At 32.2% G+C, this 24,929-nt stretch overlaps 1 protein-coding gene across 1 annotated transcript; it reads left to right on the plus strand.

The window, feature by feature from the left end:
• The first annotated feature begins 3,270 nt into the window (after positions 1–3,270).
• LOC125066473 (juvenile hormone esterase-like) lies at positions 3,271–12,819 on the plus strand. Its single transcript, XM_047674551.1, has 11 exons — positions 3,271–3,410; positions 5,996–6,135; positions 6,926–7,068; positions 7,147–7,289; positions 7,902–8,087; positions 8,791–8,981; positions 9,070–9,238; positions 9,315–9,531; positions 10,426–10,535; positions 11,148–11,280; positions 12,542–12,819. The coding sequence occupies exons 1-11, from the start codon at positions 3,311–3,313 to the stop codon at positions 12,705–12,707; spliced, it is 1,698 nt and encodes a 565-aa protein (XP_047530507.1). The 5' UTR covers positions 3,271–3,310; the 3' UTR covers positions 12,708–12,819.
• Positions 12,820–24,929: the final 12,110 nt, after the last annotated feature.

The following is a 24,929-nucleotide window of genomic DNA, read 5'->3' on the forward strand; positions in this document are numbered from 1 at the left end:
ATGAATATAAATTACTTCGTTTATTATTTAATTATATTTTATACCTAAACAAAATTAACTGACAGGCTACTGAAGTCGTAATAAAAGCTAAGTAGAAACCAAGAAGAATTGTTTTAAATTATATATATATATATATTTTATTACTGTATTTTTACCTATTAATCATGTATTGTGCAAAAGTATTCCATTTTCGAATTTATTGATAATGTCCAACGTTCGCGGCGAAGTGAAGATTCAAAACTGGAAGACACTTTTTTTTAATTATAAGTGTAAGGCTACGATCAAATGGGTTAATGCTAAATATGTCATTGTACAAGAAGAGAGACATTGACGTTGTAAAAAAAATTATAACATATTATAAGCGTCCATAAATCCACAATATTGTGTCCCTTGTACCCGTTATACACTGACTCACTCAGCCATCAAACCAAAAAAAAAGAGAAATTAAAATATATTGCAATTCAAATCATAAATAATAAGAAGCTAATTGACATTGTCATTGCCATTTGTATCTTAACTTTATGGTTTAAAAAAAAGCATTTCTCAGCCGTCCGAGTATATAAAACATGTTTATATTGAACGAGCGTGAGTTCAAGTACGGGCAAGTACTTCTGCCGTCTTAACACTCGTTTCTTTATCATTTTGTGTTTCGTTACGGGAAAATAACATCAAATTAAATACATAAAATTGTAAGAACACTTCCTTTCACGATTTTCAAAATAAACGGCAAATTATACGTCAAAGAACAGATGTTACCTTATAATAAAATCAAAATTAAAATTACTCACTTCGGCTCTTACAAGCCACATTTGATTGTCATTTTACAAGGTTAATTTGAATATGAAGTTACTACCGGTTCGAAATGTCGATTCTACCGAAAAGAGCCATAAGTAATTTCTTAAATCGTCCAAAAAACAACCGGATTCTTCTCGATTTTTCTAAAGTCGATTATGAACTACTATTAAACAAATATCTAACTGCTATTAAATGCTTGCTCAATTACTATTTGGTCGATTCGTTGGATCGGATCGCTTTACCAATAGATGTTTATACTTATTTAGTAACGCTAATTGAGCTTCAAAACGTTTTCCTCAACAGGGAGGAAGATCGTTGTCCAGTGAGATAATGTTACGATTGATGTTTATCCCATAGGGTATCAACATACAAAGCGAATACGAAAAAGATTGTTATAACTTACTAAAAACTTATAAAACTTATAAAATATAAACTACGTATATTTATTGATGACGTGCTTTTTGATTCGATATTTAATTAACATACCTTTTTACATTGGTGATTCAAAGAATAATTAATATTTTGTTTTTTTTTTTTATGGTAATATTAGGCGGATGATCAAATGGGCCATCTGATGGTAAGTGATCACCACCACATATAGAAATTGGCGCTGTAAAACAAATATTAACAATTCCTTACATCGCCAATGCGTCACCAACCGTGGGAACTAAGAATTATGTCCCTTGTGCCTGTAGTTACACTAGCTCACTCACCCTTCTAACCGAAACACAACAATACTGAGTACTGCTGGTTGGCGGAAGAATATCTCATGATTGGGTGGTAGCTACCCAGATGGGCTTGCACAAAGGTGATTTGAAGGCAAGTTTAAATAGTCGATATCGTAACATAAAAATAAAAATTTGAGACCATACCACAGTCAACTCAATATAACTTATTATTTTAACTATGAGTTCGCTTAAATACTTTTAGAGAACGATTCATAAAAAAAACATTTTCCAAGCTCGTTTCTTAATACAGATAAATTGTCGACCATCTTGAATGGAGTAACTGCTTATAAGTGGGTCGGATTTTTTGATGCGCAAGTTTATTTTCCTCAAATAAAATAAAATCACAACAGCCGTGACTGGCATGACTCACATGTGTAAAACAACCGCGAGTTTGAATGATGACAGCTTAAATAATTCATAGTTATAGAAAATTAATAAATCAAAACTTAAATTAATGAATATTGAAAAATATATAAAAATTTTCATTAATTTTATTTATCACGCACACACAAGACGTAGAAAATCTTACCCCAAAGCGAGCCAATACATGTTTCAAAAAATAAAATAATAAAATCTTACATTAGACATATATAAACTTTTTGAAGGAATTATTTTTTCTAATTTTATACTAGGTTTATATAAATTTGTCGAGTAAATATTTCCTTAGATGGAACTAATTTTTGACGTCACTGGCATCTGTAATACCGACACATTTTCTTCCTTTTCACTGGAACAAAGTAGTACAATTGCTGTAAGACGATAAAATAAATGGTGAGTAGGTGTAATGGGTGTCTTTAATAAGACTACTCGTCTAGTACTATACAAAATTAAATTTACAACGCCAAATTACTTGATATTCTGTGGAAAACAATTTATTAATTGTATATTTGTTTTGAAGCGGTTTTATTCTGATCAAAGCGTAGACAATGTGTTACATCATGAGAGACTTTGTAAATGTATATTTTTTTATTTTATTTAAGGCCTATAAAAGCTGCTAGCGGGTGTCTTCTCTCTTTATCTCATCGTTGGTTTAATATTCGAAACAAGACACGGTATTGTTTAATTAGGTTTATGTTTGAATTATAGGGAAGAGTGCTTTGTTTATTTATGCTTTATATTTAAATTTCTTGTTTGGGAATTGTGATATATATATATATATATTTTAATGTAAGTACCTACTTAACGAAAATTAAATAAAGTTATAACGTAAGTATTGTAGTAGTATTTATCCCTTTTTTCTTATTTTTTTTTTCGTATATTAAATTTTATACAGAATAGATAATGAAGTGTGTTTTGTTTAAATTATGAAATGAAACGAAAACCTTTAGTACTATATTTGACAGTCTATATCTGAAATTTCGCTTTGACAATTCTTGTTTTTATAATCATACGATAAAGAAATAAACTCTATAAATTAAACATTAAAGTTCAATTTAGTTTAATTTAGAGTTAAGTTGTTCTTTATCCGCAACTTCGAGAACATTTTCTTTGATTAAGACTATCTGAATTATTGGTATTTGATTTGCTCGATCATGACAGTTCCATTGATGCGTGAAAGACGCAAGAACAGACATATTTTCATGTTATTTATAAATAGGGATTTCAAACTATTCTCTACGCATAAACGTAAGTGTTTTATCCTTGTTTAGCTTGCGCTGGTCTGACAGAGTGGTTTTATATGTGAATACAATCTTACTCATCCGAATAATTTCTTAAATGTAATATCCTGCCTCGTATATAAGTGTCTGTGTACAATTTTCCACTCAGTATATATTAGTGTGTGCACGATGAAGATACTGTTAAATCTGTTGCTCCTTGTGGTCGCGTCGTATTGTCATCACAATCACAACCGTGACCACAGACATGACCACGACAATGATGGTTCAGGTCAGTTTTAATTGGTGAAATAAAATTAATCTCACTCGAACTAATTTAAGTTTGGTTGTTCGAAAATATTAAAACGCGGTGATCTATCATTGAATGTAGCTTATTATAAAAATATACCCTAATTATCTGTCATATTAATTATAAATGAAAAAACAGAGTTACAATTCAAGCGAAGTTATTAGATAAACGTCATATATGCAATACGTTAAGATCACAGACACTTTTTAGTGCATTAAAATATTAACTAAAATTAATTTTGTTTACATGTAGGTCTGGATCGTGATAAAAATAACACGCTTGTTACACCAAGGTCAGTTCAATTCAAGGACAATAACGTGATCACGTTCTAACAGCTCCTATCCTCCTAGCCAGTCATTTAACCAGTGTACACATAGATAACTTTGCAATGGTAAAGTAATGCTTTTGGAAAGATCGTAGTAGCGTAACGCTTTTTCCTAATGTGAAGATGTCCTGTCGGTTCGCTCAACTGTAACCGCGTAAAAGAACTTCGTTCCATATATGATTGAAATTGAGTATCGATAACTCGAATATTATTATTGAATTGAAACGTATTTCAAAAACTTATTCGATGCCCTTTTTGTATTGTTTGACTTTTTATGGGCAATTTTTTTTTTTTAATATATATATTTTTTTTAATATTGGACAACATCACATACATTACTCTGATCCCAATGTAAGTAGCTAAAGCACTTGTGTTATGGAAATCAGAAGTAACGACGGTACCACAAACACCCAGACCCAAGACAATATAGAAAACTAATGAACTTTTTCTACATCGACTCGGCCGGGAATCGAACCCGGGATCTCGGAGTGGCATACCCATGAAAAACGGTGTACACACTGCTCGACCACGGAGGTCGTCAAATTTTTAATATTTAATAAATTATATTTCGTCTGAAAATATTCAATAAACAAACTTAGCTATAAAAATTATGTATTTTTTTACATGAATGAAAAGTAAAAAATAAAAATTAACACAAACCTTATTATATTTCGGAAATTCATGTTATCACTATATAATTAAATAAAAAGATTTTTAGAACAATTAAAACATTTATTTAAATTACAGCCCGTAGCCAATTATTTTTAAATTTAGAACGCAATGCTATCAACGACGCCACGATATTAACTTCAATAAACAAGAACAAAAAGGGTTACCAATAACAAGCAATAAAATGCACAAAGAGACAAAGGCCGTGAATTTTATAGCGAGTAAAAAAAAATTTACAGCCTGTACTGTACTAATACTTTTTTTTTTTACAAATAAATTCAGTTGAACTAACTATTCCTTGTAATGTGAAATATAAATTTGTGCCCCCTCTGGGCTGAGTTGGTTTAACTCAGCAAACGGTAACTCTCTCTTAAGCCGTCATGCCCGTCTCCGTCGCCGTTTTAACTCCTTTGTGTGTGCGTGGCCCTCATAATATATTCTTGGTTTCTATATACTGTTATAATAATTAGAAACATTTACTTATTTTATTAACTATTACAAATAATTACCAACTAAAAGTATGTTTAAAAACATAGGTTTTGCGCTCAGAGAATCGGAATTGCGATTCCGAGGCATTCTTGTCGCCATTCCACGCGGTCTTGATTTATACAGCAAGTTAAACACATAAAAACTATTTTTATTACTTTAGGTAATACCTATTTACAAAATTTTAAGTATTGTCACCAAACTTTAAATTAAAATTTTCATTATGAAAAAAGAATTACTTAAATAAACCGCTTTTATTCTAAACTAGTTGTTGCACACGGCTTCGCTCGCATTTGAAAAAGCCCAAACAACAGACAAACAGAGTTACTTTCGCATTTATAATACTTATATAGTTGAAACAAGTTATCCGTGAGGCTTTCTTGTACGTAATTTATATGCACTACCATGGGATAACTTGGTACACCACGGTATATCCATAAAATAAATGATTTGGCTATTTTTGGCATGGTAAAACAACTACATTTACGTACTATATTACAACTACGTCTTTGTTAAAACGGTAGTACATAAACTCATAGTCTCAACTTATTTGCTTAATTATCCATATTAGTTGACCTGACCTTGGAGAAATTAATAACTTTAAAGTTGTCACTCTATCATGATTTAGTATTCACAAAACAGCCTGTCTATACGAAATTATATCCCCTCTCTTTTTGCGTCGGGGCTTAAAAATATCCTGCCCAACATGCAAATATCTACGTATTAGTCTTTATATACTTTTTATATTTGACAAACTTTTCTTTTGAATGACATTTTTTTATGATATAGGTAGGTAAACGAGCAAATGGGCCACCTGATAGTAAGTGGTCACTTCGACTCATAGACAATTTCGCCGCAAGAAATGCTTTGTCCCTTATACCTGTATTTACACTGACTCACTCACCCTTCAAACCAAAACACAAAAATACCGCCGTTTGGCGGTAGAATATCTGATTAGTAGGTGGTACCCAGCAACTAGACAGGCCTGCACAAACCACCAAGTAAATATTTATACTATAGTAATGATTAACCACATGTCATTATTTATTGTTTATTATATACTAAGTGTCTTTATTTTTATGAACAGATACACCAAAACAGCCAATCACCGTATCGCCGTATGGTGAGTTTCATGGCGGATACAATGTCACTCGGCGAGGGCGCAAGTTTGAAACCTACCGCGGCATACGTTACGCGCAACCACCCATTTCCAATTTAAGATTTGAGGTACGAATAAACTAACAAATATTTATAGCAAAAATACGAGAATATCATTTAAAAAAAACTCAGATTATTTAAAATAAGAACAGTAAAAAGCATTCACGTAAAATAAGCAATTATTTACAAATATAAAATCACGCTGTTACGTTTCCCATCGACTTTTTGTCGGTATTCATATATCTTACTAATTACTGACAATTTTATTACATACGTCATTATTTAATAAACTAATTAAATGGAAAAATACATTAATAAATTTCAAGGGTGATATCTAAACCCTATTCTGGCTTAGGAATAGAGTTATTTACGCTGTCTGTCCGTCATAAGACTGTACCACTAGATTTGTAATCGCTAGCCACACTATTTTCACAAAATACTTTTGTCTGCTATCATTACAAGCATAATAACAATAAATAATTCAAACCGATTGGTACGAAATCGTAAGGGGGGTCTAATCGTACTTTGTACTTTTCTCGAAACAATTTTAAAACTATCAACTTATAAGCATGCGTCAGACACATCACTAGAATCTATATCGAGCTCAGTCAAGGACAGTTCAAGTATGTCAAGATATTTGAGTATTTGATCACAATAAGATTAATATTAACAAATTTCACAAAAACTTCTTATTAAGAATAAAGAAGTAAAGGGAACCTACAAGGACACGCAAAGTGGAATCCAATACAAAAACAGTAATATTCGTTCATCAATGCAAATAACCGGTCATAGGGAAATTAGCTCAGGATACAACAATAATGCATGCACATGTACAGTTTCATACGCAGCCTTTCCACAGCCACCAGTACCGATTCTAGAATACAAGAGTCCAGTAGACGCAAGTGAAGATGGTCCCGCATGTCCATTCCGAGCATTGGCTATCAAAAACATCGACGAAGACTGCCTGACTATCAATGTATACACTCCCCTTAAGAAAGACAGGTATGATTTTAAATACCAAACAAAATCAAATAAACTTTCAACAAATAAATTTATTTCTATATAAATATAATATTTCAGAACAGATCCTCTGCCAGTGATATTCTTCATACACGCTGGCGGATTCTACTCGATGACAGGACGCAGTGATCTGGCTGGACCACACTATCTCCTTGATCGGGATATTGTGCTTGTGACTATCAACTATAGAATAGGCAGCCTAGGTTAATAGATTACTTAAATTCTTAAAAAATATACAGATTATTAATTAACTAATTACGTAACATTACAATCTATACTTTTATAATAATTTTCGTTTGGGTATAATTGTAATAGTATCTATCCCATCTTAACCAATTAATATTCTTGTGTGGAATATAAGATTCACGACACTTACTAAACTCTCCAAATCATATATATATATGTCGGAGAAGCAGGATGCCGAACAGTTGGGTTCGGGGATTGATCCGACATTTGTAAGACTATGTGGGCGTGCAATGGAGATATTCATAAAATAAAACGTATTTAATATCGTTTAATCACTGTATTCATTGATTCAATAATCGTACACCACAATAATATCAAAGGATTACAATAATTCATCTCGATTAAGAGCAAATGGGTTTGGAAGCAACCATCACATTCGAGAAGCTTGTCAAAACATAACGACTCGCGTTGCCATGGCACTTACAACTCCATTCGGGGTGACCCGCTCTTAAAAGTAAATCAGCCATCAAACATTATTGCCAACTACTCGATTAATTAATTATCCAAATTAACAACTAAAGTAACCACGCTCCGATATATATATTGTAAGGATTTTAATCTTTTATCAGGCTTCCTGAGTACTGGCGATGAATTGGCCCCCGGTAATAATGGATTTAAGGATCAGGTGGTCGCACTACAGTGGGTGCAGCGTAACATTGCTGCATTTGGTGGGAATCCCAATAAAGTTACTATAGCAGGCTGTAGCGCTGGTTCCACCAGCGTCATGCTTCATATGGTGTCACCGATGTCCAAAGGTAGAATTAGTATAACGCTACCAATTTCCTATTATCTTGAAGAAAGCTCAACAGTTTTTCAGTACACCCTAGAAATCGGACTCAAGCGATCACTTTATAAGCTAGCAACTTTTACAGATAAGTGGTCACCACCACCCATAGACTTGGCACTGTAAGATATATTAAACATTCCTTTCATCACCTATGCGCTACCAACCTTAGGAAGTGCGATGTTATGTCCCGTGTGCCAGTAATACTGACTCAGTCAATATTCACTATATTAAAGTGACAGTAACTATTGTATGTATTAGTGTGTAATGTTCAAATTTTTCAAGGAGACTATGGTTTAACCGTAATGAAGCGAACACTTCAAAATTATATCACATTAGAATGTGATGCAGCCTAATATTTTTATTAGGCTGCATCACATTCTAATGTGGATATTAAAATAATTAAAAATGCAGGGATATTAAAATAATTAAAAATGGTATATAACAACAACATGGACAGCAGGGCTTTGACAAAATTACTTTAATAAACAAAAGCATGATATCTGGTTACCTTTTCGAAACAGCGTAAATTCCCCAATAATTAACCTTTAATAAAAACGGAAAGTCTCTAATTGCACAAAAGCATCCTCAGGCAAATTAATTAATGCCGTTCAAACGTCGATATTGATTTCATTGCTTTCAAAATTTATTTTCATTCTTCAAATGTGTTTCAGATTTGTTCCACAGGGCAATTTCAATGAGTGGTTCACCCCTGAAAGTAAGACCCTTTCCAAACGATTTATATCAGTTAGCAGTGAGGCAAGCAGAGATCGTCGACTGTCCCACGACCAGCTCAAAAGCCATCGTCGAATGCTTGAAGAATAAACCCTGGAAAGATATAGGAAACTCCGTTTCGGGTTTTTATGTAATATACTTTTAATTAAAACTTCAAAAAGCGTAAATTATATTATTCACGCATATTATTATTAAATCGAAAATTTTCATTTTTACAGGAATTCGGATATGACCCATTAAGCATTTGGGTACCGGTCGTGGAAAAAGACTTTGGGCAGGAGAGGTTTTTGCCAATTGATCCTGAGACAGCCATTAAAGAAGGCAAGATGAACGCCGTGCCATACATCATCAGTCAGACTCAGGATGAATTCTTCTGGAAGGCATTTAGTTCGTATTTAACTCTATAATTTGGTATTTTCTTTTTGGTTGTAACGTATAATTTTTGTTTTTTTTTTTTCATCAGCAATAATAAGGAATGAAACATTATTGGATAAAATGAACTCTGAATGGGAATCAATAGCACCTATATCATTCCTGTTACCGAAAACGAATGCCAGTTATACTGCGAACCGACTTCGCACGGAGTATCTTCACGACAAGCCACTGAAAAATGACAACGAAAGTGCAAAAAATCTAGGCTTACTGTATCAGGACTCCATAGTGAGCTATCCTGTTCACAAGTATGTTGATTTGAATAATATAATGATTATAATTTATTAAAAAAAAAAAAAAAGAAATATTAATAATAGAAATTAAAAAATAAAACCACAAGCATGATATAAGAACTAGGTATATGAAATGTGGTAGGCTAAAATAATTCTATTGAACTTTACTTGATTTACTTGGTAGTAGGCCTTTGTGCAAACCCGTCTGGGTAGGTACCACCGATATATCAGATAATCTGCCGCCAAGCAGCAATACTTGGTATTGTTTGAGCCAGTGTAATTAGAGCCACAAGGGACATTACATCTTAGTTCCCAAGGTTGGTGGCGCATTGGCGAAGGGATGGTTAATATATCTAACAACGAGTATGTCTATGGGCTATGGTGACCACTTAAAATCAGGTGACCCATTTGCCGGTCCGCCTATCTACAACTTTAAAAAATAATAATAAAAAAAGACCTGTAACTTGGAGGTCAAGAAAATTATGTTCCCATTCAATATATAATAATATATATATACTATTTACATATATATACATAGATCCAATAGACCAACGGCAATTAGTCAATGACTCATTATGGGGTATTGATTTTCTGTCAAGGAATTCTCAGCATGACCATGGAGTTTGGAAGCTGCCACAATTAACACTCCCTTGCTCAGAAAATACGTCGAACTATTGGTCCTGTCTGAATACCACCTAGAATGACTTAACTCTAAAAATAATTGTTACCGTAGCCGATAGCGGTCAAGAGAACATATCAAATGTTATGTTATTAAATAAATTATTTCGCATCAACAAGGATTTTCAATAGTACTTAAATAACTATATCAGTCGAATAGCATTAAAGGAAAGAAACAGCGAGGAATGAGTATAGTGTAAAAAAGTAGTAACACACATTTTACAATTGTAGGTTGGTTAATTTAATGAGTCGCCACTCGCCGCAGCCTGTGTGGTACTATGAGTTTGCCTATATTGGCACTAACAGCTATTATCAGGATCTTGCCACTGAAAAACCATTAGGTAATTATAAATTTCATTTTATACAAAGCGTTGACGTCGAAGTTAAAAATTAATGTTACTTTATTTAACATAAGATTAGTGTTAATTTTTAGTTTGTTTCGTTATTTTTTATAACTTATTTATATTCATAATTGAACTTTTTAATCTTCTAAAGAACTTAATTAATATTGTGTACACGTAATTATATTTAATTAAGAAAACACTAAAAAAATATTCGTTTATTGTTTTAAGGAATACATAAAACATTAACGATATTAACTATTTAAGTATTGAGTTTATTTAATGCGATATTTTATTTTTATAAATTGATATTTCTCCCTTTGAGGAGAAGGCTTGAGCATATTCCACCACGCTACTCCAATGCGGGTTGGTGGATACACATGTGGCAGGATTTCGTTGAAATTAAACACTTGCAGGTTTCCTCATGATGTTTGTCTTCACCGCCGAAGAGTAGACGAATTATAAACACAAATTAATCACATGAAAATTCAGCGGTTCTTCCCCTGGTTTGATGAAGATGCACGCGTTCTCACCACTGGGCCATCTCGGCTCGACAAACAATTAATTAGAAAATATTACATCAAAAATCATAAAATTGACAACTTATACCAGGTGCGGCTCACCACGACGATCTGATTTATCTTTTCCCCCTGAGTCTACGTTTCCCTGCAATCAGCACCAATGGCTCGGACTCCACAACCGTCGACAGGATGACCGGCATCTGGTACAATTTCGCTAGACACGGGTAAGTTGTATGATTGAAATATAGACTTCAAAACCAATAACATCCCTGCAAGGAAGTCGGTTGGTTCACAACATTATATTTCAAAGAAGTCGTAATATAAAAAATCCTTATATTAGTCGCATATGATGTGGGACATCTCACCTTGGCAATACACATTAACATTATTTCCTCTCGGAAATGAGTTGGTACCATCACATTCGTGTACGGTTTTGCGTCATTAGTATAATTTTACATGTTTCTATAAATATACACAGACGACATAAACGAAAATATTAAAAAAAAGGTCTCCGTAAGACCTTTTTTTTAATATTTTATTAAAAAAAAAGGTCAGCCGGTTGGAATGAAGTTGCTTTTGGGTATACATTGATAACGCTTGAGAATATATAAATGATAAAAAATAATACTTTTTAAAATACCATGTTAGTTAAAACAATGACATGTTTAAACAATATTGTACACAACCACGTATAATAGAAAGAGAGACAGATAAAGAGAGAAAAGGTTGACTGGAGGGGCATAACGCGTTTTCCTTACGTGACGATTTCTTCCAGTTTATTCTACTGTAAACCGCGTAAAAGAGCTTCCTTCCAATAATTTTATGCATTGAAATATTTTCGCATTCCTAAGAAAACCTTTTATTTAAACAAATTTATTTTCTCGTTAGTTTTCTAATTTTTAACATTAAACGTAACGAATAAAAAAGAGTTAACTGTCTCTGGAAAAAAATAAAGATGACAAGAAAAAAACAATGTGTTTTTACACGTAACGAATTATCGCCTACAATTCAATTTACGGTATTTTTCCGTTTGTGGTATAAACAAAGAAGCGTAATTGTCATATTTCAAAGTAGCTAGTCGGAATAGTTATGATTTTATTAACATTTTTTCCGCCCTGTAAAATTGCACTATTGTATATAAGTTTTGTTATGAGCCTTCGAAATGCTTCTAAAGAAATTTTAAGCATCCACATGGAAAAAATATGAAAAAATTAAAACAGCCTATAAACTGTTGGGCTAAGGCCTCCTCTGACAGAATTTCGTTTAAATTAGCTACATGCAGGTTTCCTCACGATGTTTTCCTTCACCGCCGAGCACGAGATAAGCAAAAGAAAATTCAGTGGTTGCCTGCGTTTGAACCAGCAATCATCGGTTAAGATACACGCATTTCACCACTGTGCCATCGGGACTCATTACCAATAAATATTGCAAAATTCAGTCAGATTAATTTAGTAGAAATTCATTTTGATACTATTGCTGTTTCAGTGACCCGAATTATGGCGACCTTCCCGAACTGGAGAATTTTAAATGGCCCCGCTTTTTGCCTGACAATCGCCAGTACTTGCGTATCGACACTGAACTGAAAGTACAGAAGAATTTGAAGGAAGACAGGATGAAGATCTGGGAGGAACTGTTTCCAATGTCATATTAATTACGTATAAATAATATTATGTATTCAATATAACGGATGCCGTTATTGAGTAGTGTGTAATGTAAATATGCTTATCATATGTATATTAAAGTAACTTTTTTCAAAAACATTACAATGGTCTTTATATGTTTAGTTGCGCTTACATTACATTGTTAATGTAATGTAAGCACAACTAAATAAATGTTAATGCCTGTAAATTTCCCACTGCCGAGCTAAGGCCTCCTCTCCCTTTGAGGAGAAAGTATGTAGCATATTCCACCACGCTCCAATGCGGGTTGATGGAATACACATGTGGTAGAATTTCGTTGAAATTAGTCACATGAAGGTTTCCTCGCAATTTTTTCCTTCACCGCCGATCACTGAATTATAACATAAATTAAGCACATGAAAATTCAGTGAAATTCAGTGGTACTTGCCTGGGTTTGAATCAGAAATCATCGGTTAAGATGCACGCGTTCTAACCACATGGCCATCTCGACTCTCTCTCTAGTTGCGCTTAGTAATATTTAAACTACCTATAAGTTTGTACATCAGTGCAAGAAGTTTTTTTTTAATTTTTCGAATTGATAGTATTTCATGGCGAGAGTGGCCTCTACAGCGTGCCCGGTGACGCTGTGTGGTGACTCGTGGAAGACTGTCGGATGTTGAGAGCCCACTGAAGGGCTCAGAGTACGCGCGTCCTAAGGGCGCCTCCTGTGAGGAAAATTTATTTAAACTGAATTAAACTTCTGAACTATTCCGTAAACGAAACATCATCGCGATCTAATTCGATCCCAACGCCATCTAGCGAAGCCATTGTAAAACATATTAAATATTATTGCGTATTATATTTATATTTCGTAAAGGCATCGAACAGATATTGAACAAAAATATTTGTAACTAACTCTTATGTACCCTCGATTCATGCTTTATTACTGAGTTAGCATTTTTAATTTATCCATTTGTTTGACCACCAACAAGTAGGATAATTACTAAAATGTAATACTAAAATGCGTATTTAGTTTAGAACAAAGTGATATCTTTATAATGGTAAGTATGTGATAATAAGTGATATCAACTCTGAAATGAGATGATAAAATGATCAATCACTCAATTAATCAATTTCAATCAATCACACATTAAATTACACTATATTTTTCTACGTACAATAAATAGGGAAAAATAATAATAAATAATATATTAAATTAGTTTACAGAAAAAAATATAATTCACCTTGTTACAACCATTGATAAATGCTTCATTTAACATGTGATCGCTTGATTTATTATTGTATTTAAATATAAATAACACTTATATTAATAAATATAACTAATCATTACATAGTATAAAACAAACTCGCTTACCATTGTCTGTCCCTGTGTATGCTTAGATCTTTAAAATTACACAACGGATTTTGATGCGGTTTTTATTTAATAGATAGATTGATTCAAGAGGAAGGTTTATATGTGTAACACATGCACATAATAATAGAGAAATACTGTCAATTTTAGAGGTTTCTAAAGATATGTCGTAAATAAAAAAACATTTTTGCGCTTACATTGCAAACGCTGGCGGAAATAGGATTAATAAAATCATTGTGTACACATACCGAACTTTATATATAGACATTTCTTAATATATTATATCTATAAGAGGTAAATAAATGTATTGTTTTTCGAAGGTCTTCTGGTTTTTAGGGTTCCGTAGCCAAATGGCAAAAAACGGAACCCTTATAGATTCGTCATGTCTGTCTGTCTGTCTGTCCGTCCGTATGTCACAGCCACTTTTTTTATATAATATAATAAGGAATGTATTGTTTATTGATATATTTTTATAATATTAACATTGTTTTCGTTTTCGAAATATTCAGATTAGAAAGAGTAGATAGATTTGACAATGCATTTAAGATATTTGTGAGGATTGAATTATTAAATACCCTTTCGTTATACGAAGTCAAAACTATATTTGATTATAATTCGCGGTTTTATAGTTATATACTATGGCTATGTAAGTCATTATAAAAGCTTATATGATATTTTTTTGTAAAAAGTAAATCCACCGTAAGTGTCGCTCTAAGAGCCTCACTCCCTAAAAAGTATAGGTGGGGAGTTTATTCCAGCACGCTGTTCCGGTGCATCATAATATGTAAGCTATGAATAATAATTAAGATATACGTTTATTTGACTATATTTATTAAAATGTAAGAAAATCAAAAAGGCGGCAGTCAATTAAATTATAATTGTAAGTAGCGTTAAAGACTTTAAAATTACTGTGAATAGATTAGTTCTCAGTTCGTTTGGTGCTTTGAAGGTGAAATCAATTAAGACTATTATTGTACTGATTATAATATTAATTGTATTTTGTTTAAATGTGATAATGTTATAATGTGATTTGTATGATTTATTTTGTTTTAAAATAATATAAATGTTAACACATATTTGAACTGAACCATTTATTATTTTATGCTTATTGGGTGGAATTGATTAACAATCACAATGGAAGATTAAATTTTAAAATCAAATTAACATAAGTTTTATTTTCATTTATAAATGCGAGTTCACGCGCGCATACTTTGGGGTGAAGAGACAACAAATGCGTTGTATTTTATTATAATATGGAAGTTGTTTTATACTGAACGATCGTGTTGGCTCGACTCCAATTTAAGCTCAAACATGTAAAATTTAACGGGACATCACCTCACCAGCAACTTGCGCATAATTATTGTTTCAAAATAACAGAGAAGGGTGAATGTTAATGGACTTATCATCAAACTGAAACGCGTCCGTTAGAAAATCCTATATATTTTAAATACTCTCTTTTTATAAACAGACGCTATATTGAGCCGAGTTATAGATTGGCTAGATCTTAACCAAAGATTGTGAATTCAAGTCTCGCGCTCAGCGGTGCGGGAAAACCTTGTGAGGAAACCTGCATGCATCGAAAGGAAAAAGCGTTACCACTCTTTCTTTTTCTCTGTCTCTTTCTTTTTTATACGGTTTTATTTAAACTTATTTTTTTGTTATTATTTTAATTGGAACGGGATTTTTAAAAGCAATTTTTTTTTAATACAAAGGGAATACAACTTCATTCAAACCAGTTGGCCGACGACAACTTACATTTTGTTTTTATAAAATAAATCCATCCGTATTATTACTTTTGCAATTTTCAAAAAATTAAAAAGTGTTTATAAATATAAAATGTCTCGATTAGCATCAATTTGCTAATTACACTTAAAAAGTAACATAAAATAAAACATTCGTCGTAATCAGAAACAAATAATTTCAAATTCACGCATTTCACCACTGTGCCATCGGGACTCATTACCAATAAATATTGCAAAATTCAGTCAGATTAATTTAGTAGAAATTCATTTTGATACTATTGCTGTTTCAGTGACCCGAATTATGGCGACCTTCCCGAACTGGAGAATTTTAAATGGCCCCGCTTTTTGCCTGACAATCGCCAGTACTTGCGTATCGACACTGAACTGAAAGTACAGAAGAATTTGAAGGAAGACAGGATGAAGATCTGGGAGGAACTGTTTCCAATGTCATATTAATTACGTATAAATAATATTATGTATTCAATATAACGGATGCCGTTATTGAGTAGTGTGTAATGTAAATATGCTTATCATATGTATATTAAAGTAACTTTTTTCAAAAACATTACAATGGTCTTTATATGTTTAGTTGCGCTTACATTACATTGTTAATGTAATGTAAGCACAACTAAATAAATGTTAATGCCTGTAAATTTCCCACTGCCGAGCTAAGGCCTCCTCTCCCTTTGAGGAGAAAGTATGTAGCATATTCCACCACGCTCCAATGCGGGTTGATGGAATACACATGTGGTAGAATTTCGTTGAAATTAGTCACATGAAGGTTTCCTCGCAATTTTTTCCTTCACCGCCGATCACTGAATTATAACATAAATTAAGCACATGAAAATTCAGTGAAATTCAGTGGTACTTGCCTGGGTTTGAATCAGAAATCATCGGTTAAGATGCACGCATTCTAACCACATGGCCATCTCGACTCTCTCTCTAGTTGCGCTTAGTAATATTTAAACTACCTATAACTTTGTACATCACTTGAAAACTTAATTTTATAGTCCAGGGGTACTGGTCATAAAATGTAGCCCACATTTTATGACCAGTCACCACCTAAGATAATTTTAATAAATTTCATCAGTTATTGATTTTCCTCCGAAAGAATTATTAACATTAAGTTCTTAAATACATTTGAAATTTACTGTTGAAACACTTGAACCTTGGAGGAGTATTGCAAAAAGCTTCATTAATAGCATAACACCTCGCCTTATTTCCTCCACTGATGACAGGGCTGGTTCGTTTTTTGCCCAGAGGATCGGAATTACAATTCAAAAGGAAAATTCTGCTAGCATTCTTGCCACCATTCCTCGCGGTCATGATTAATACAGTATTTTTTTAATTCATCTGTAATTGAATTAATGATTCATATCGTTGACTTTATCATTAATACAAGTAATATTCAAGCTAAACTACCTAAACAGTGTTTTTGTAAAAACGATTCCATATAATTTAAAACAATACAAGAGACGTAAACCAAAATTTTAAATATTGTATAATTTCGCTACTATCTACTACTAGTTTCGCGTTTGTTCAAACTTCACCTGAGAATAAAACATATTGATTTTTTTTATTGAATATAGCATCAGACTTACCAATTGATAATCACAGTAAAAATATGACATAAACGACGTCCTGTACATTACATTTGAATCACAAAAACCCTTCAAGTTTATCCATTCTTATCCTGATATCTTATTTGTTGTTAAAACAAAAACACCATACAATATAAAGTTTATTTTACAAGGATTTAATAAACATGGTACATAAGCTTAGAAGATCTGCATTTGCCTAATTTTCCAAAACGAGTAATTTGAATAAATAATGTGAATAATTCAAGTATTCCATCCGAGGGAAACTCGGCCGTTATCTGCGAGAGCTTGTTATCTTTATAAATAAGATAAATGAAATTATTTGTTTCTGATTACGACGAATGTTTTATTTATGTTACTTTTTAAGTGTAATTAGCAAATTGATGCTAATCGAGACATTTTATATTTATAAACACTTTTTAATTTTTTGAAAATTGCAAAAGTAATAATACGGATGGATTTATTTTATAAAAACAAAATGTAAGGTGTCGTCGGCCAACTGGTTTGAATGAAGTTGTATTCCCTTTGTATTAAAAGAAAATTGCTTTTAAAAATCCCGTTCCAAATAAAATAATAACAAAAAAATAAGTTTAAATAAAACCGTATAAAAAAGAAAGAGACAGAGAAAAAGAAAGAGTGGTAACGCTTTTTCCTTACGTGACGATTTCGAAAAAGGAACGTAAAAGAACTTCATTCCAAAAAAATAACCGTCTGCAATTGTCTGACTGGTGCTTCGTTTTGGTTCCATACGACACACATCACAGATTTTCTTTCGATGCATGCAGGTTTCCTCACAAGGTTTTCCTGCACCGCTGAGCGCGAGACTTGAATTCACAATCTTTGGTTAAGATCTAGCCAATCTATAACTCGGCTCAATATAGCGTCTGTTTATAAAAAGAGAGTATTTAAAATATATAGGATTTTCTAACGGACGCGTTTCAGTTTGATGATAAGTCCATTAACATTCACCCTTCTCTTTTATTTTGAAACAATAATTATGCGCAAGTTGCTGGTGAGGTGATGTCCCGTTAAATTTTACATGTTTGAGCTTAAATTGGAGTCGAGCCAACACGATCGTTCAGTATAAAACAACTTCCATATTATAATAAAATACAACGCATTTGTTGTCTCTTCACCCCAAAGTATGCGCGCGTGAACTCGCATTTATAAATGAAAATAAAACTTATGTTAATTTGATTTTAAAATTTAATCTTCCATTGTGATTGTTAATCAATTCCACCCAATAAGCAATTTTTCAGTTCAAATATGTGTTAACATTTATAATTATTTTAAAATAAAATAAATCAAAATAAATAACATTTTCACATTTCAACAAAATACAATTACTATTATAATCAGTACAATAATAGTCTTAATTGATTTCACCTTCAAAGCACCAAACGAACTGAGAACTAATCTATTCACAGTCCTTTTAAAGTCGTTAACACTACTTACAATTATAATTTAATTGACTGCCGCCTTTTTGATTTTCTTACATTTTAATAAATATAGTCAAATAAACGTATATCTTAATTATTATTCATAGCTTACATATTATGATGCACCGGAACAGCGTGCTGGAATAAACTCCCCACCTATACCTTTTAGGGAGTGAGGCTCTTAGAGCGACACTTACGGTGGATTTACTTTTTACAAAAAAATATCATATAAGCTTTTATAATGACTAACATAGCCATAGTATATAACTATAAAACCGCGAATTATAATCAAATATAGTTTTGACTTCGTATAACGAAAGGGTATTTAATAATTCAATCCTCACAAATATCTTAAATGCATTGTCAAATCTATCTACTCTTTCTAATCTGAATATTTCGAAAACGAAAACAATGTGAATATTATAAAAATATATCAATAAACAATACATTCCTTATTATATTATATAAAAAAAGTGGCTGTGACATACGGACGGACAGACAGACAGACAGACATGACGAATCTATAAGGGTTCCGTTTTTTGCCATTTGGCTACGGAACCCTAAAAACCAGAAGACCTTCGAAAAACAATACATTTATTTACCTCTTATAGATATAATATATTAAGAAATGTTTATATATAAAGTTCGGTATGTGTACACAATGATTTTATTAATCCTATTTCCGCCAGCGTTTGCAATGTAAGCGCAAAAATGTTTTTTTATTTACGACATATCTTTAGAAACCTCTAAAATTGACAGTATTTCTCTATTATTATGTGCATGTGTTACACATATAAACCTTCCTCTTGAATCAATCTATCTATTAAATAAAAACCGCATCAAAATCCGTTGTGTAATTTTAAAGATCTAAGCATACACAGGGACAGACAATGGTAAGCGAGTTTGTTTTATACTATGTAATGATTAGTTATATTTATTAATATAAGTGTTATTTATATTTAAATACAATAATAAATCAAGCGATCACATGTTAAATGAAGCATTTATCAATGGTTGTAACAAGGTGAATTATAATTTTTTCTGTAAACTAATTTAATATATTATTTATTATTATTTTTCCCTATTTATTGTACGTAGAAAAATATAGTGTAATTTAATGTGTGATTGATTGAAATTGATTAATTGAGTGATTGATCATTTTATCATCTCATTTCAATGTTGATATCACTTATTATCACATACTTACCATTATAAAGATATCACTTTGTTCTAAATACGCATTTCAGTATTACATTTTAGTAATTATCCTACTTGTTGGTGGTCAAACAAATATATAAATCAAAAATGCTAATTCAGTACTAAAGCATGAATCGAGGGTAAATAAGAGTTAGTATTTTTGTTCAATATCTGTTCGATGTCTTTACGAAATATAAATATAATACGCAATAATATTTAATATGTTTTACAATGGCTTCGCTAGATGGCGTTGGGATCGAATTAGATCGCGATGATGTTTCGTTCAGAAGTTTAATTAAGTTTAAATAAAACTTCCTCACAGGAGGCGCCCTTAGGACGCGCGTACTCTGAGCCCTTCAGTGGGCTCTCAACATCCGACAGTCTTCCACGAGTCACCACACAGCGTCACCGGGCACGCTGTAGAGGCCACTCTCGCCATGAAATACTATCAATTCGAAAAATTAAGAAAAACTTCTTGCACTGAGGTAGGCTTTTTTACCGTCCTAAGATTTACTGGGTTCGAGACATTTCGTACGGAATTAGCACAATTTTACATTGCATAAAATTAGTTTCTTTAATCGACGTCATTACGAAAGAAACATATGTACATTTTTCTTTTTCTACAAACTTCACTTTTCAGATTCTCATCATTCCACTGAAGATTGTATATACGATCCGAGTCGAAATGAAAATATGTCAATGGGATATACTGTTCTGATTTGGGCCACGAACATAGCGATCTCTACACTCTTTTGATCGCTTTTTCAAGTCATTCAGAGACTCGGAGTGAACGCGATTGTTTCGAAGCTTTGAACAAAGAGTGCCGACCCTCACGAGTGGCCGGAGAGCCTTCTATTTTGAGCACGAGCTCAAAACACACTCGAAACGAGAATATACACACGTTACTACTATATTGCTTTATACTAAGTTATATTTACTACGGAAACGTAATTAGTTTTCATGTATCTTTATTCAATGTTTGACTTTCGCTCTCTTCGGGTTAGAAGCAATTTTTCTATGGGGAAATTCCAGTTTTTTTTTTATCCGACTTTAAAAAAGGAGGATCAATTCGAATGACTTTTTTTAGAATTCTATGTAAACAATATCGTAATTTATTTATTTTTATGTTTAGGATACTTACCGTTTTGGTCCTATTTGAATTTATAGTCAGAAGTTTTTTTATTAAAATTTTATAATATTTAATATCAATAAGAATAACAAAAATAATTTGAAAATTTTGTAAAATTATAATCTGGACGTCTCTAGGCGTCTTGTACACGAACCATTAAAATATATATATTTAATTAACATTTGAGCATATTTAGTTTTATCGTGTAGAACGCACATTCAGACTGAAAAACAATGAAGTAATAAATCTCGTGCTAAAAATAAATTTAACAGGTAAAAAAATAACAGCCTGTAAATGTCCCCCTTATCGAGCTAAGGCCTCCTCTCCATTTAAGAAGTAAGTTTGTAGCTTTTTTTTTTACATTGCTGTACATTTGGCAGAAATTCATTGAACTTAGACTCATGCAGATTTTCTCATGAAGGTTTCCCTCACTGTCGTACACGAAAATAATTATTTGGGCTTGAACTCGCAATCACCGTTTAAGATGAACGAGTTATTTAATGGTTAGGTATAGTACGACACAACTTAGTTGTAGCATCGGCAAAATTCGTAAAACCGATCACATCCAAATTAAGTGACTTCAAAATCATCGATCTTTATTTATTTCTTATGCGAAAGTGATCTTTATGCAAACGTAATAACTTGTAATTTCATATAACCAAATACATTCGCCAAATTGGAAAAAGATTGTTTTATTTTAATTTGTCGATGCTACATTTAAATTTTGTTATACTATACAAGATATTCCCGTGATATAATTTATAACATTACATTACATTTACATTAACAGCCTGTAAATTTCCCACTTCTGGGCTAAGGCCTCCTCTCCCTTTGAGCAGAAGGTTTTAAAGCATATTCTACCACGCTGCTGGAATACACATGTCGACGTTGGTGGAATACACATGTGGCAGAATTTCGTTAAAATTAGGCACATGGTTTCCTCACAATGTTTTCCTTCACCGCCGAGCACGAGATGAATTATAAACACAAATAAAGCACATGAAAATTCAGTAGTGCCTGCCTGGGTTTGAACCCGAAATTATCGGTTAAGATGCACGTTCTAACCACTGGGCCATCTCGGCTCTGACCATTAGGTTATTAATATCTTTGAATAAAACGATTACAACTCAAAAGTTTTACTTCTGTCGCACAATAATCTTCAGGGGCTATAATTGTAATTGCAAAGTAAGGTCTATAAACTCTTTTCGTAATGACGTAGACAGGAAGGAGTTCAGAAATGTTACGAGTAATCTTTTTAAATAACACTGAGGTCACGTACAAGTTGGAATATACGCATTCCTTTTTATTTACCTCCGACCCACGCACACGCGTAATGGTGTTTTGAATGGCTTAATTGAGGGTTGAACATTCATGTTACAAAACTTTTTTACTTTAAGTACATTAATGCCTTCATGTGTAAAATATTATTTATTATTCCAAAATTGGAATTATATTCCAAAGACATGTATTGCTACATACATATATAATATACGTCGCTTCATTGATCTTCACATATAAAGAACATTTGCCAAGGAATAGAAATCGTTGGTCAAAATAAATGCCTATAAATATTTCATTGCTATAGAAAGGCCTTTTCTCATATAAAGGTTTGGAATTATTTTCACCACGCTGATTTGCTTGATACACACGGCAGAATTGAATCCTAAGATGTTATTCTTTAACTCCGAGCACGAGACGAATTATTATTAAAACAATTTAAGCATACAATAAGTCTGAAATGTCCCTATACGAATTTTAACTAACGATCTTTGGTTAGAATCCACATTTTATATTAAATTCTGCTTTAAAAGAAAATAGTTTTACACACGAAAGAATTTGGAACAAACGAATCACTCAAGAAAAATATGTAGTACGTAAAAATCACATCATGGCGGAAAATCAACGTTCACGTTTTTGTAAATATATTGAAAGGTTCCTCGCAAAGGTTTCCTAGTAAAGAGTCTATGTGTTATAATAAAATAAACTTTAAAAATCTAGTTTAAATAAAAAAGGCAATTGTAAAATAATACCAATAAAATATGATTTTAGAAAAAGTACAAAATATCTGATATATTTTACAGGTTATATGAATTTATAAAGATATTTAAAAAAACTGGCAACATTGCATAACTCCTTTTTTGTATATTTCTCCGTCAAAAAGTACTACCAAACGAACAAACAGCACAATCCAAAATAATTATGACAGGTGACATTTCACCAAATAAATGTTTCTAAATTTTAGTTATTTTTTCTGCATAGATCTGCGATAGGTATATATAATATTATGACATCGAGACGTTTAACATAATGACTCCTAGAAATTGTATTTCTACTCAACAGAACTGTCCGGTCTTACAATAAATTCGTCATATTTAAACGCAATGTATTTTGAAAATAAGTGATAACATACTTACGTTAAAATAAATTGCCCTCGTCTGCATCGTAATCGGTAACAAACATTGTAAATAAGCCAGACTTCCGATGGAAGAGTATGCATTCGCATAACGAACACTGAAGTAGGACGTGAACAGTTGGCACCGGCGCGGAACAGCGAGATGGAGTCTGGAAATTCATGTTTTGAATCTACATAATGAATATTGTATACCTACTCGTAACTGAAGTGAAATATTCAGGAATTACATTTGCAAGGAAACGCTAACCTCCACTGATGTCACACTGTTTTTAACTAATCAACATATTTACAGTTTTTCAAAAAAGTATCTATGCTTATTTAAAAAAAAAATGCTAAATTTTTACTTATACTTTATATGTAGTACATAGTTGTTTGTGCATGTAGAGGTGGCAGAAACTTAACCGAAGATTCTGGCTTTAAACGACGTTAGCACTACTGGGATTTCATGTGTTAGAAAACCACTATGTGTCAGATGATATTTTGGCACATGGAATAATAATAGAATTATTTAAATATCATAGAATATTTATTAATCCAAAATGGATTACGTTACAGTCATCTTTTTGACAAATCAAATAAGGAAATCAAATTTAAATTAAATTCAAAAATGTGTTTTATTAATTTCATGCAGTGAAAGCCGCAGGTTCATCTAGTAGTCAAAGATACCTATCGGATGACATAGGTCTATTCCCTTTATCAATACAATTTAAGAAATCGAAAAGTTTCGATGTTTATGTATTAAAATATTGAGTTATTACACCCTATTTATTTAATAAAATACAAAAAAAAACAATAATTAAACGATATTTTTATTTATAAATGAAGAAAATAATAAAATATATTAGTGCATTTTCAACGTGCTTGTCTTATCGCAAAAATGTATCAAATGACCCATAAACTACGAGAGACATAAAAAATTTGACCACAGAGAAATCATGAACAGCTAGCTAGCATAGACCATATTTATATCTTGACGTGCTCAATAATAACACTTTCAACGGATCAGTTGAATGAATTTAAATACTGAATGGGCTGCTTGCCATCGAGCGTGGTAGCACTACATTATAAAATAAAAGTCGCCTGCAAAATTTCAAAGGTTAAGAACTACCCGCGCGAAGTTTATAAAACACAAACTTCCAAGCCCCGTTTTACCCCCTTAGGGGTAGAATTTCGTAAAATCTTAGCGGATGTCTAAAGAACTTACCTGCCAAATTGTAAAGTTTGTAGGTGTTATCATTTTTGAAATTTCGTGATTAATCAGTGAGTGGTATTGCGATTATATATATATAGAAGCTTTACTAACAAGATATTATGACGGAGAAAATATTAAAAAAATATATAGAAACAACTACCTAACCTCAAAA

This window comes from Vanessa atalanta, chromosome 9, assembly GCF_905147765.1.
Source record: "Vanessa atalanta chromosome 9, ilVanAtal1.2, whole genome shotgun sequence".
NCBI lineage: Eukaryota > Metazoa > Arthropoda > Insecta > Lepidoptera > Nymphalidae > Vanessa > Vanessa atalanta.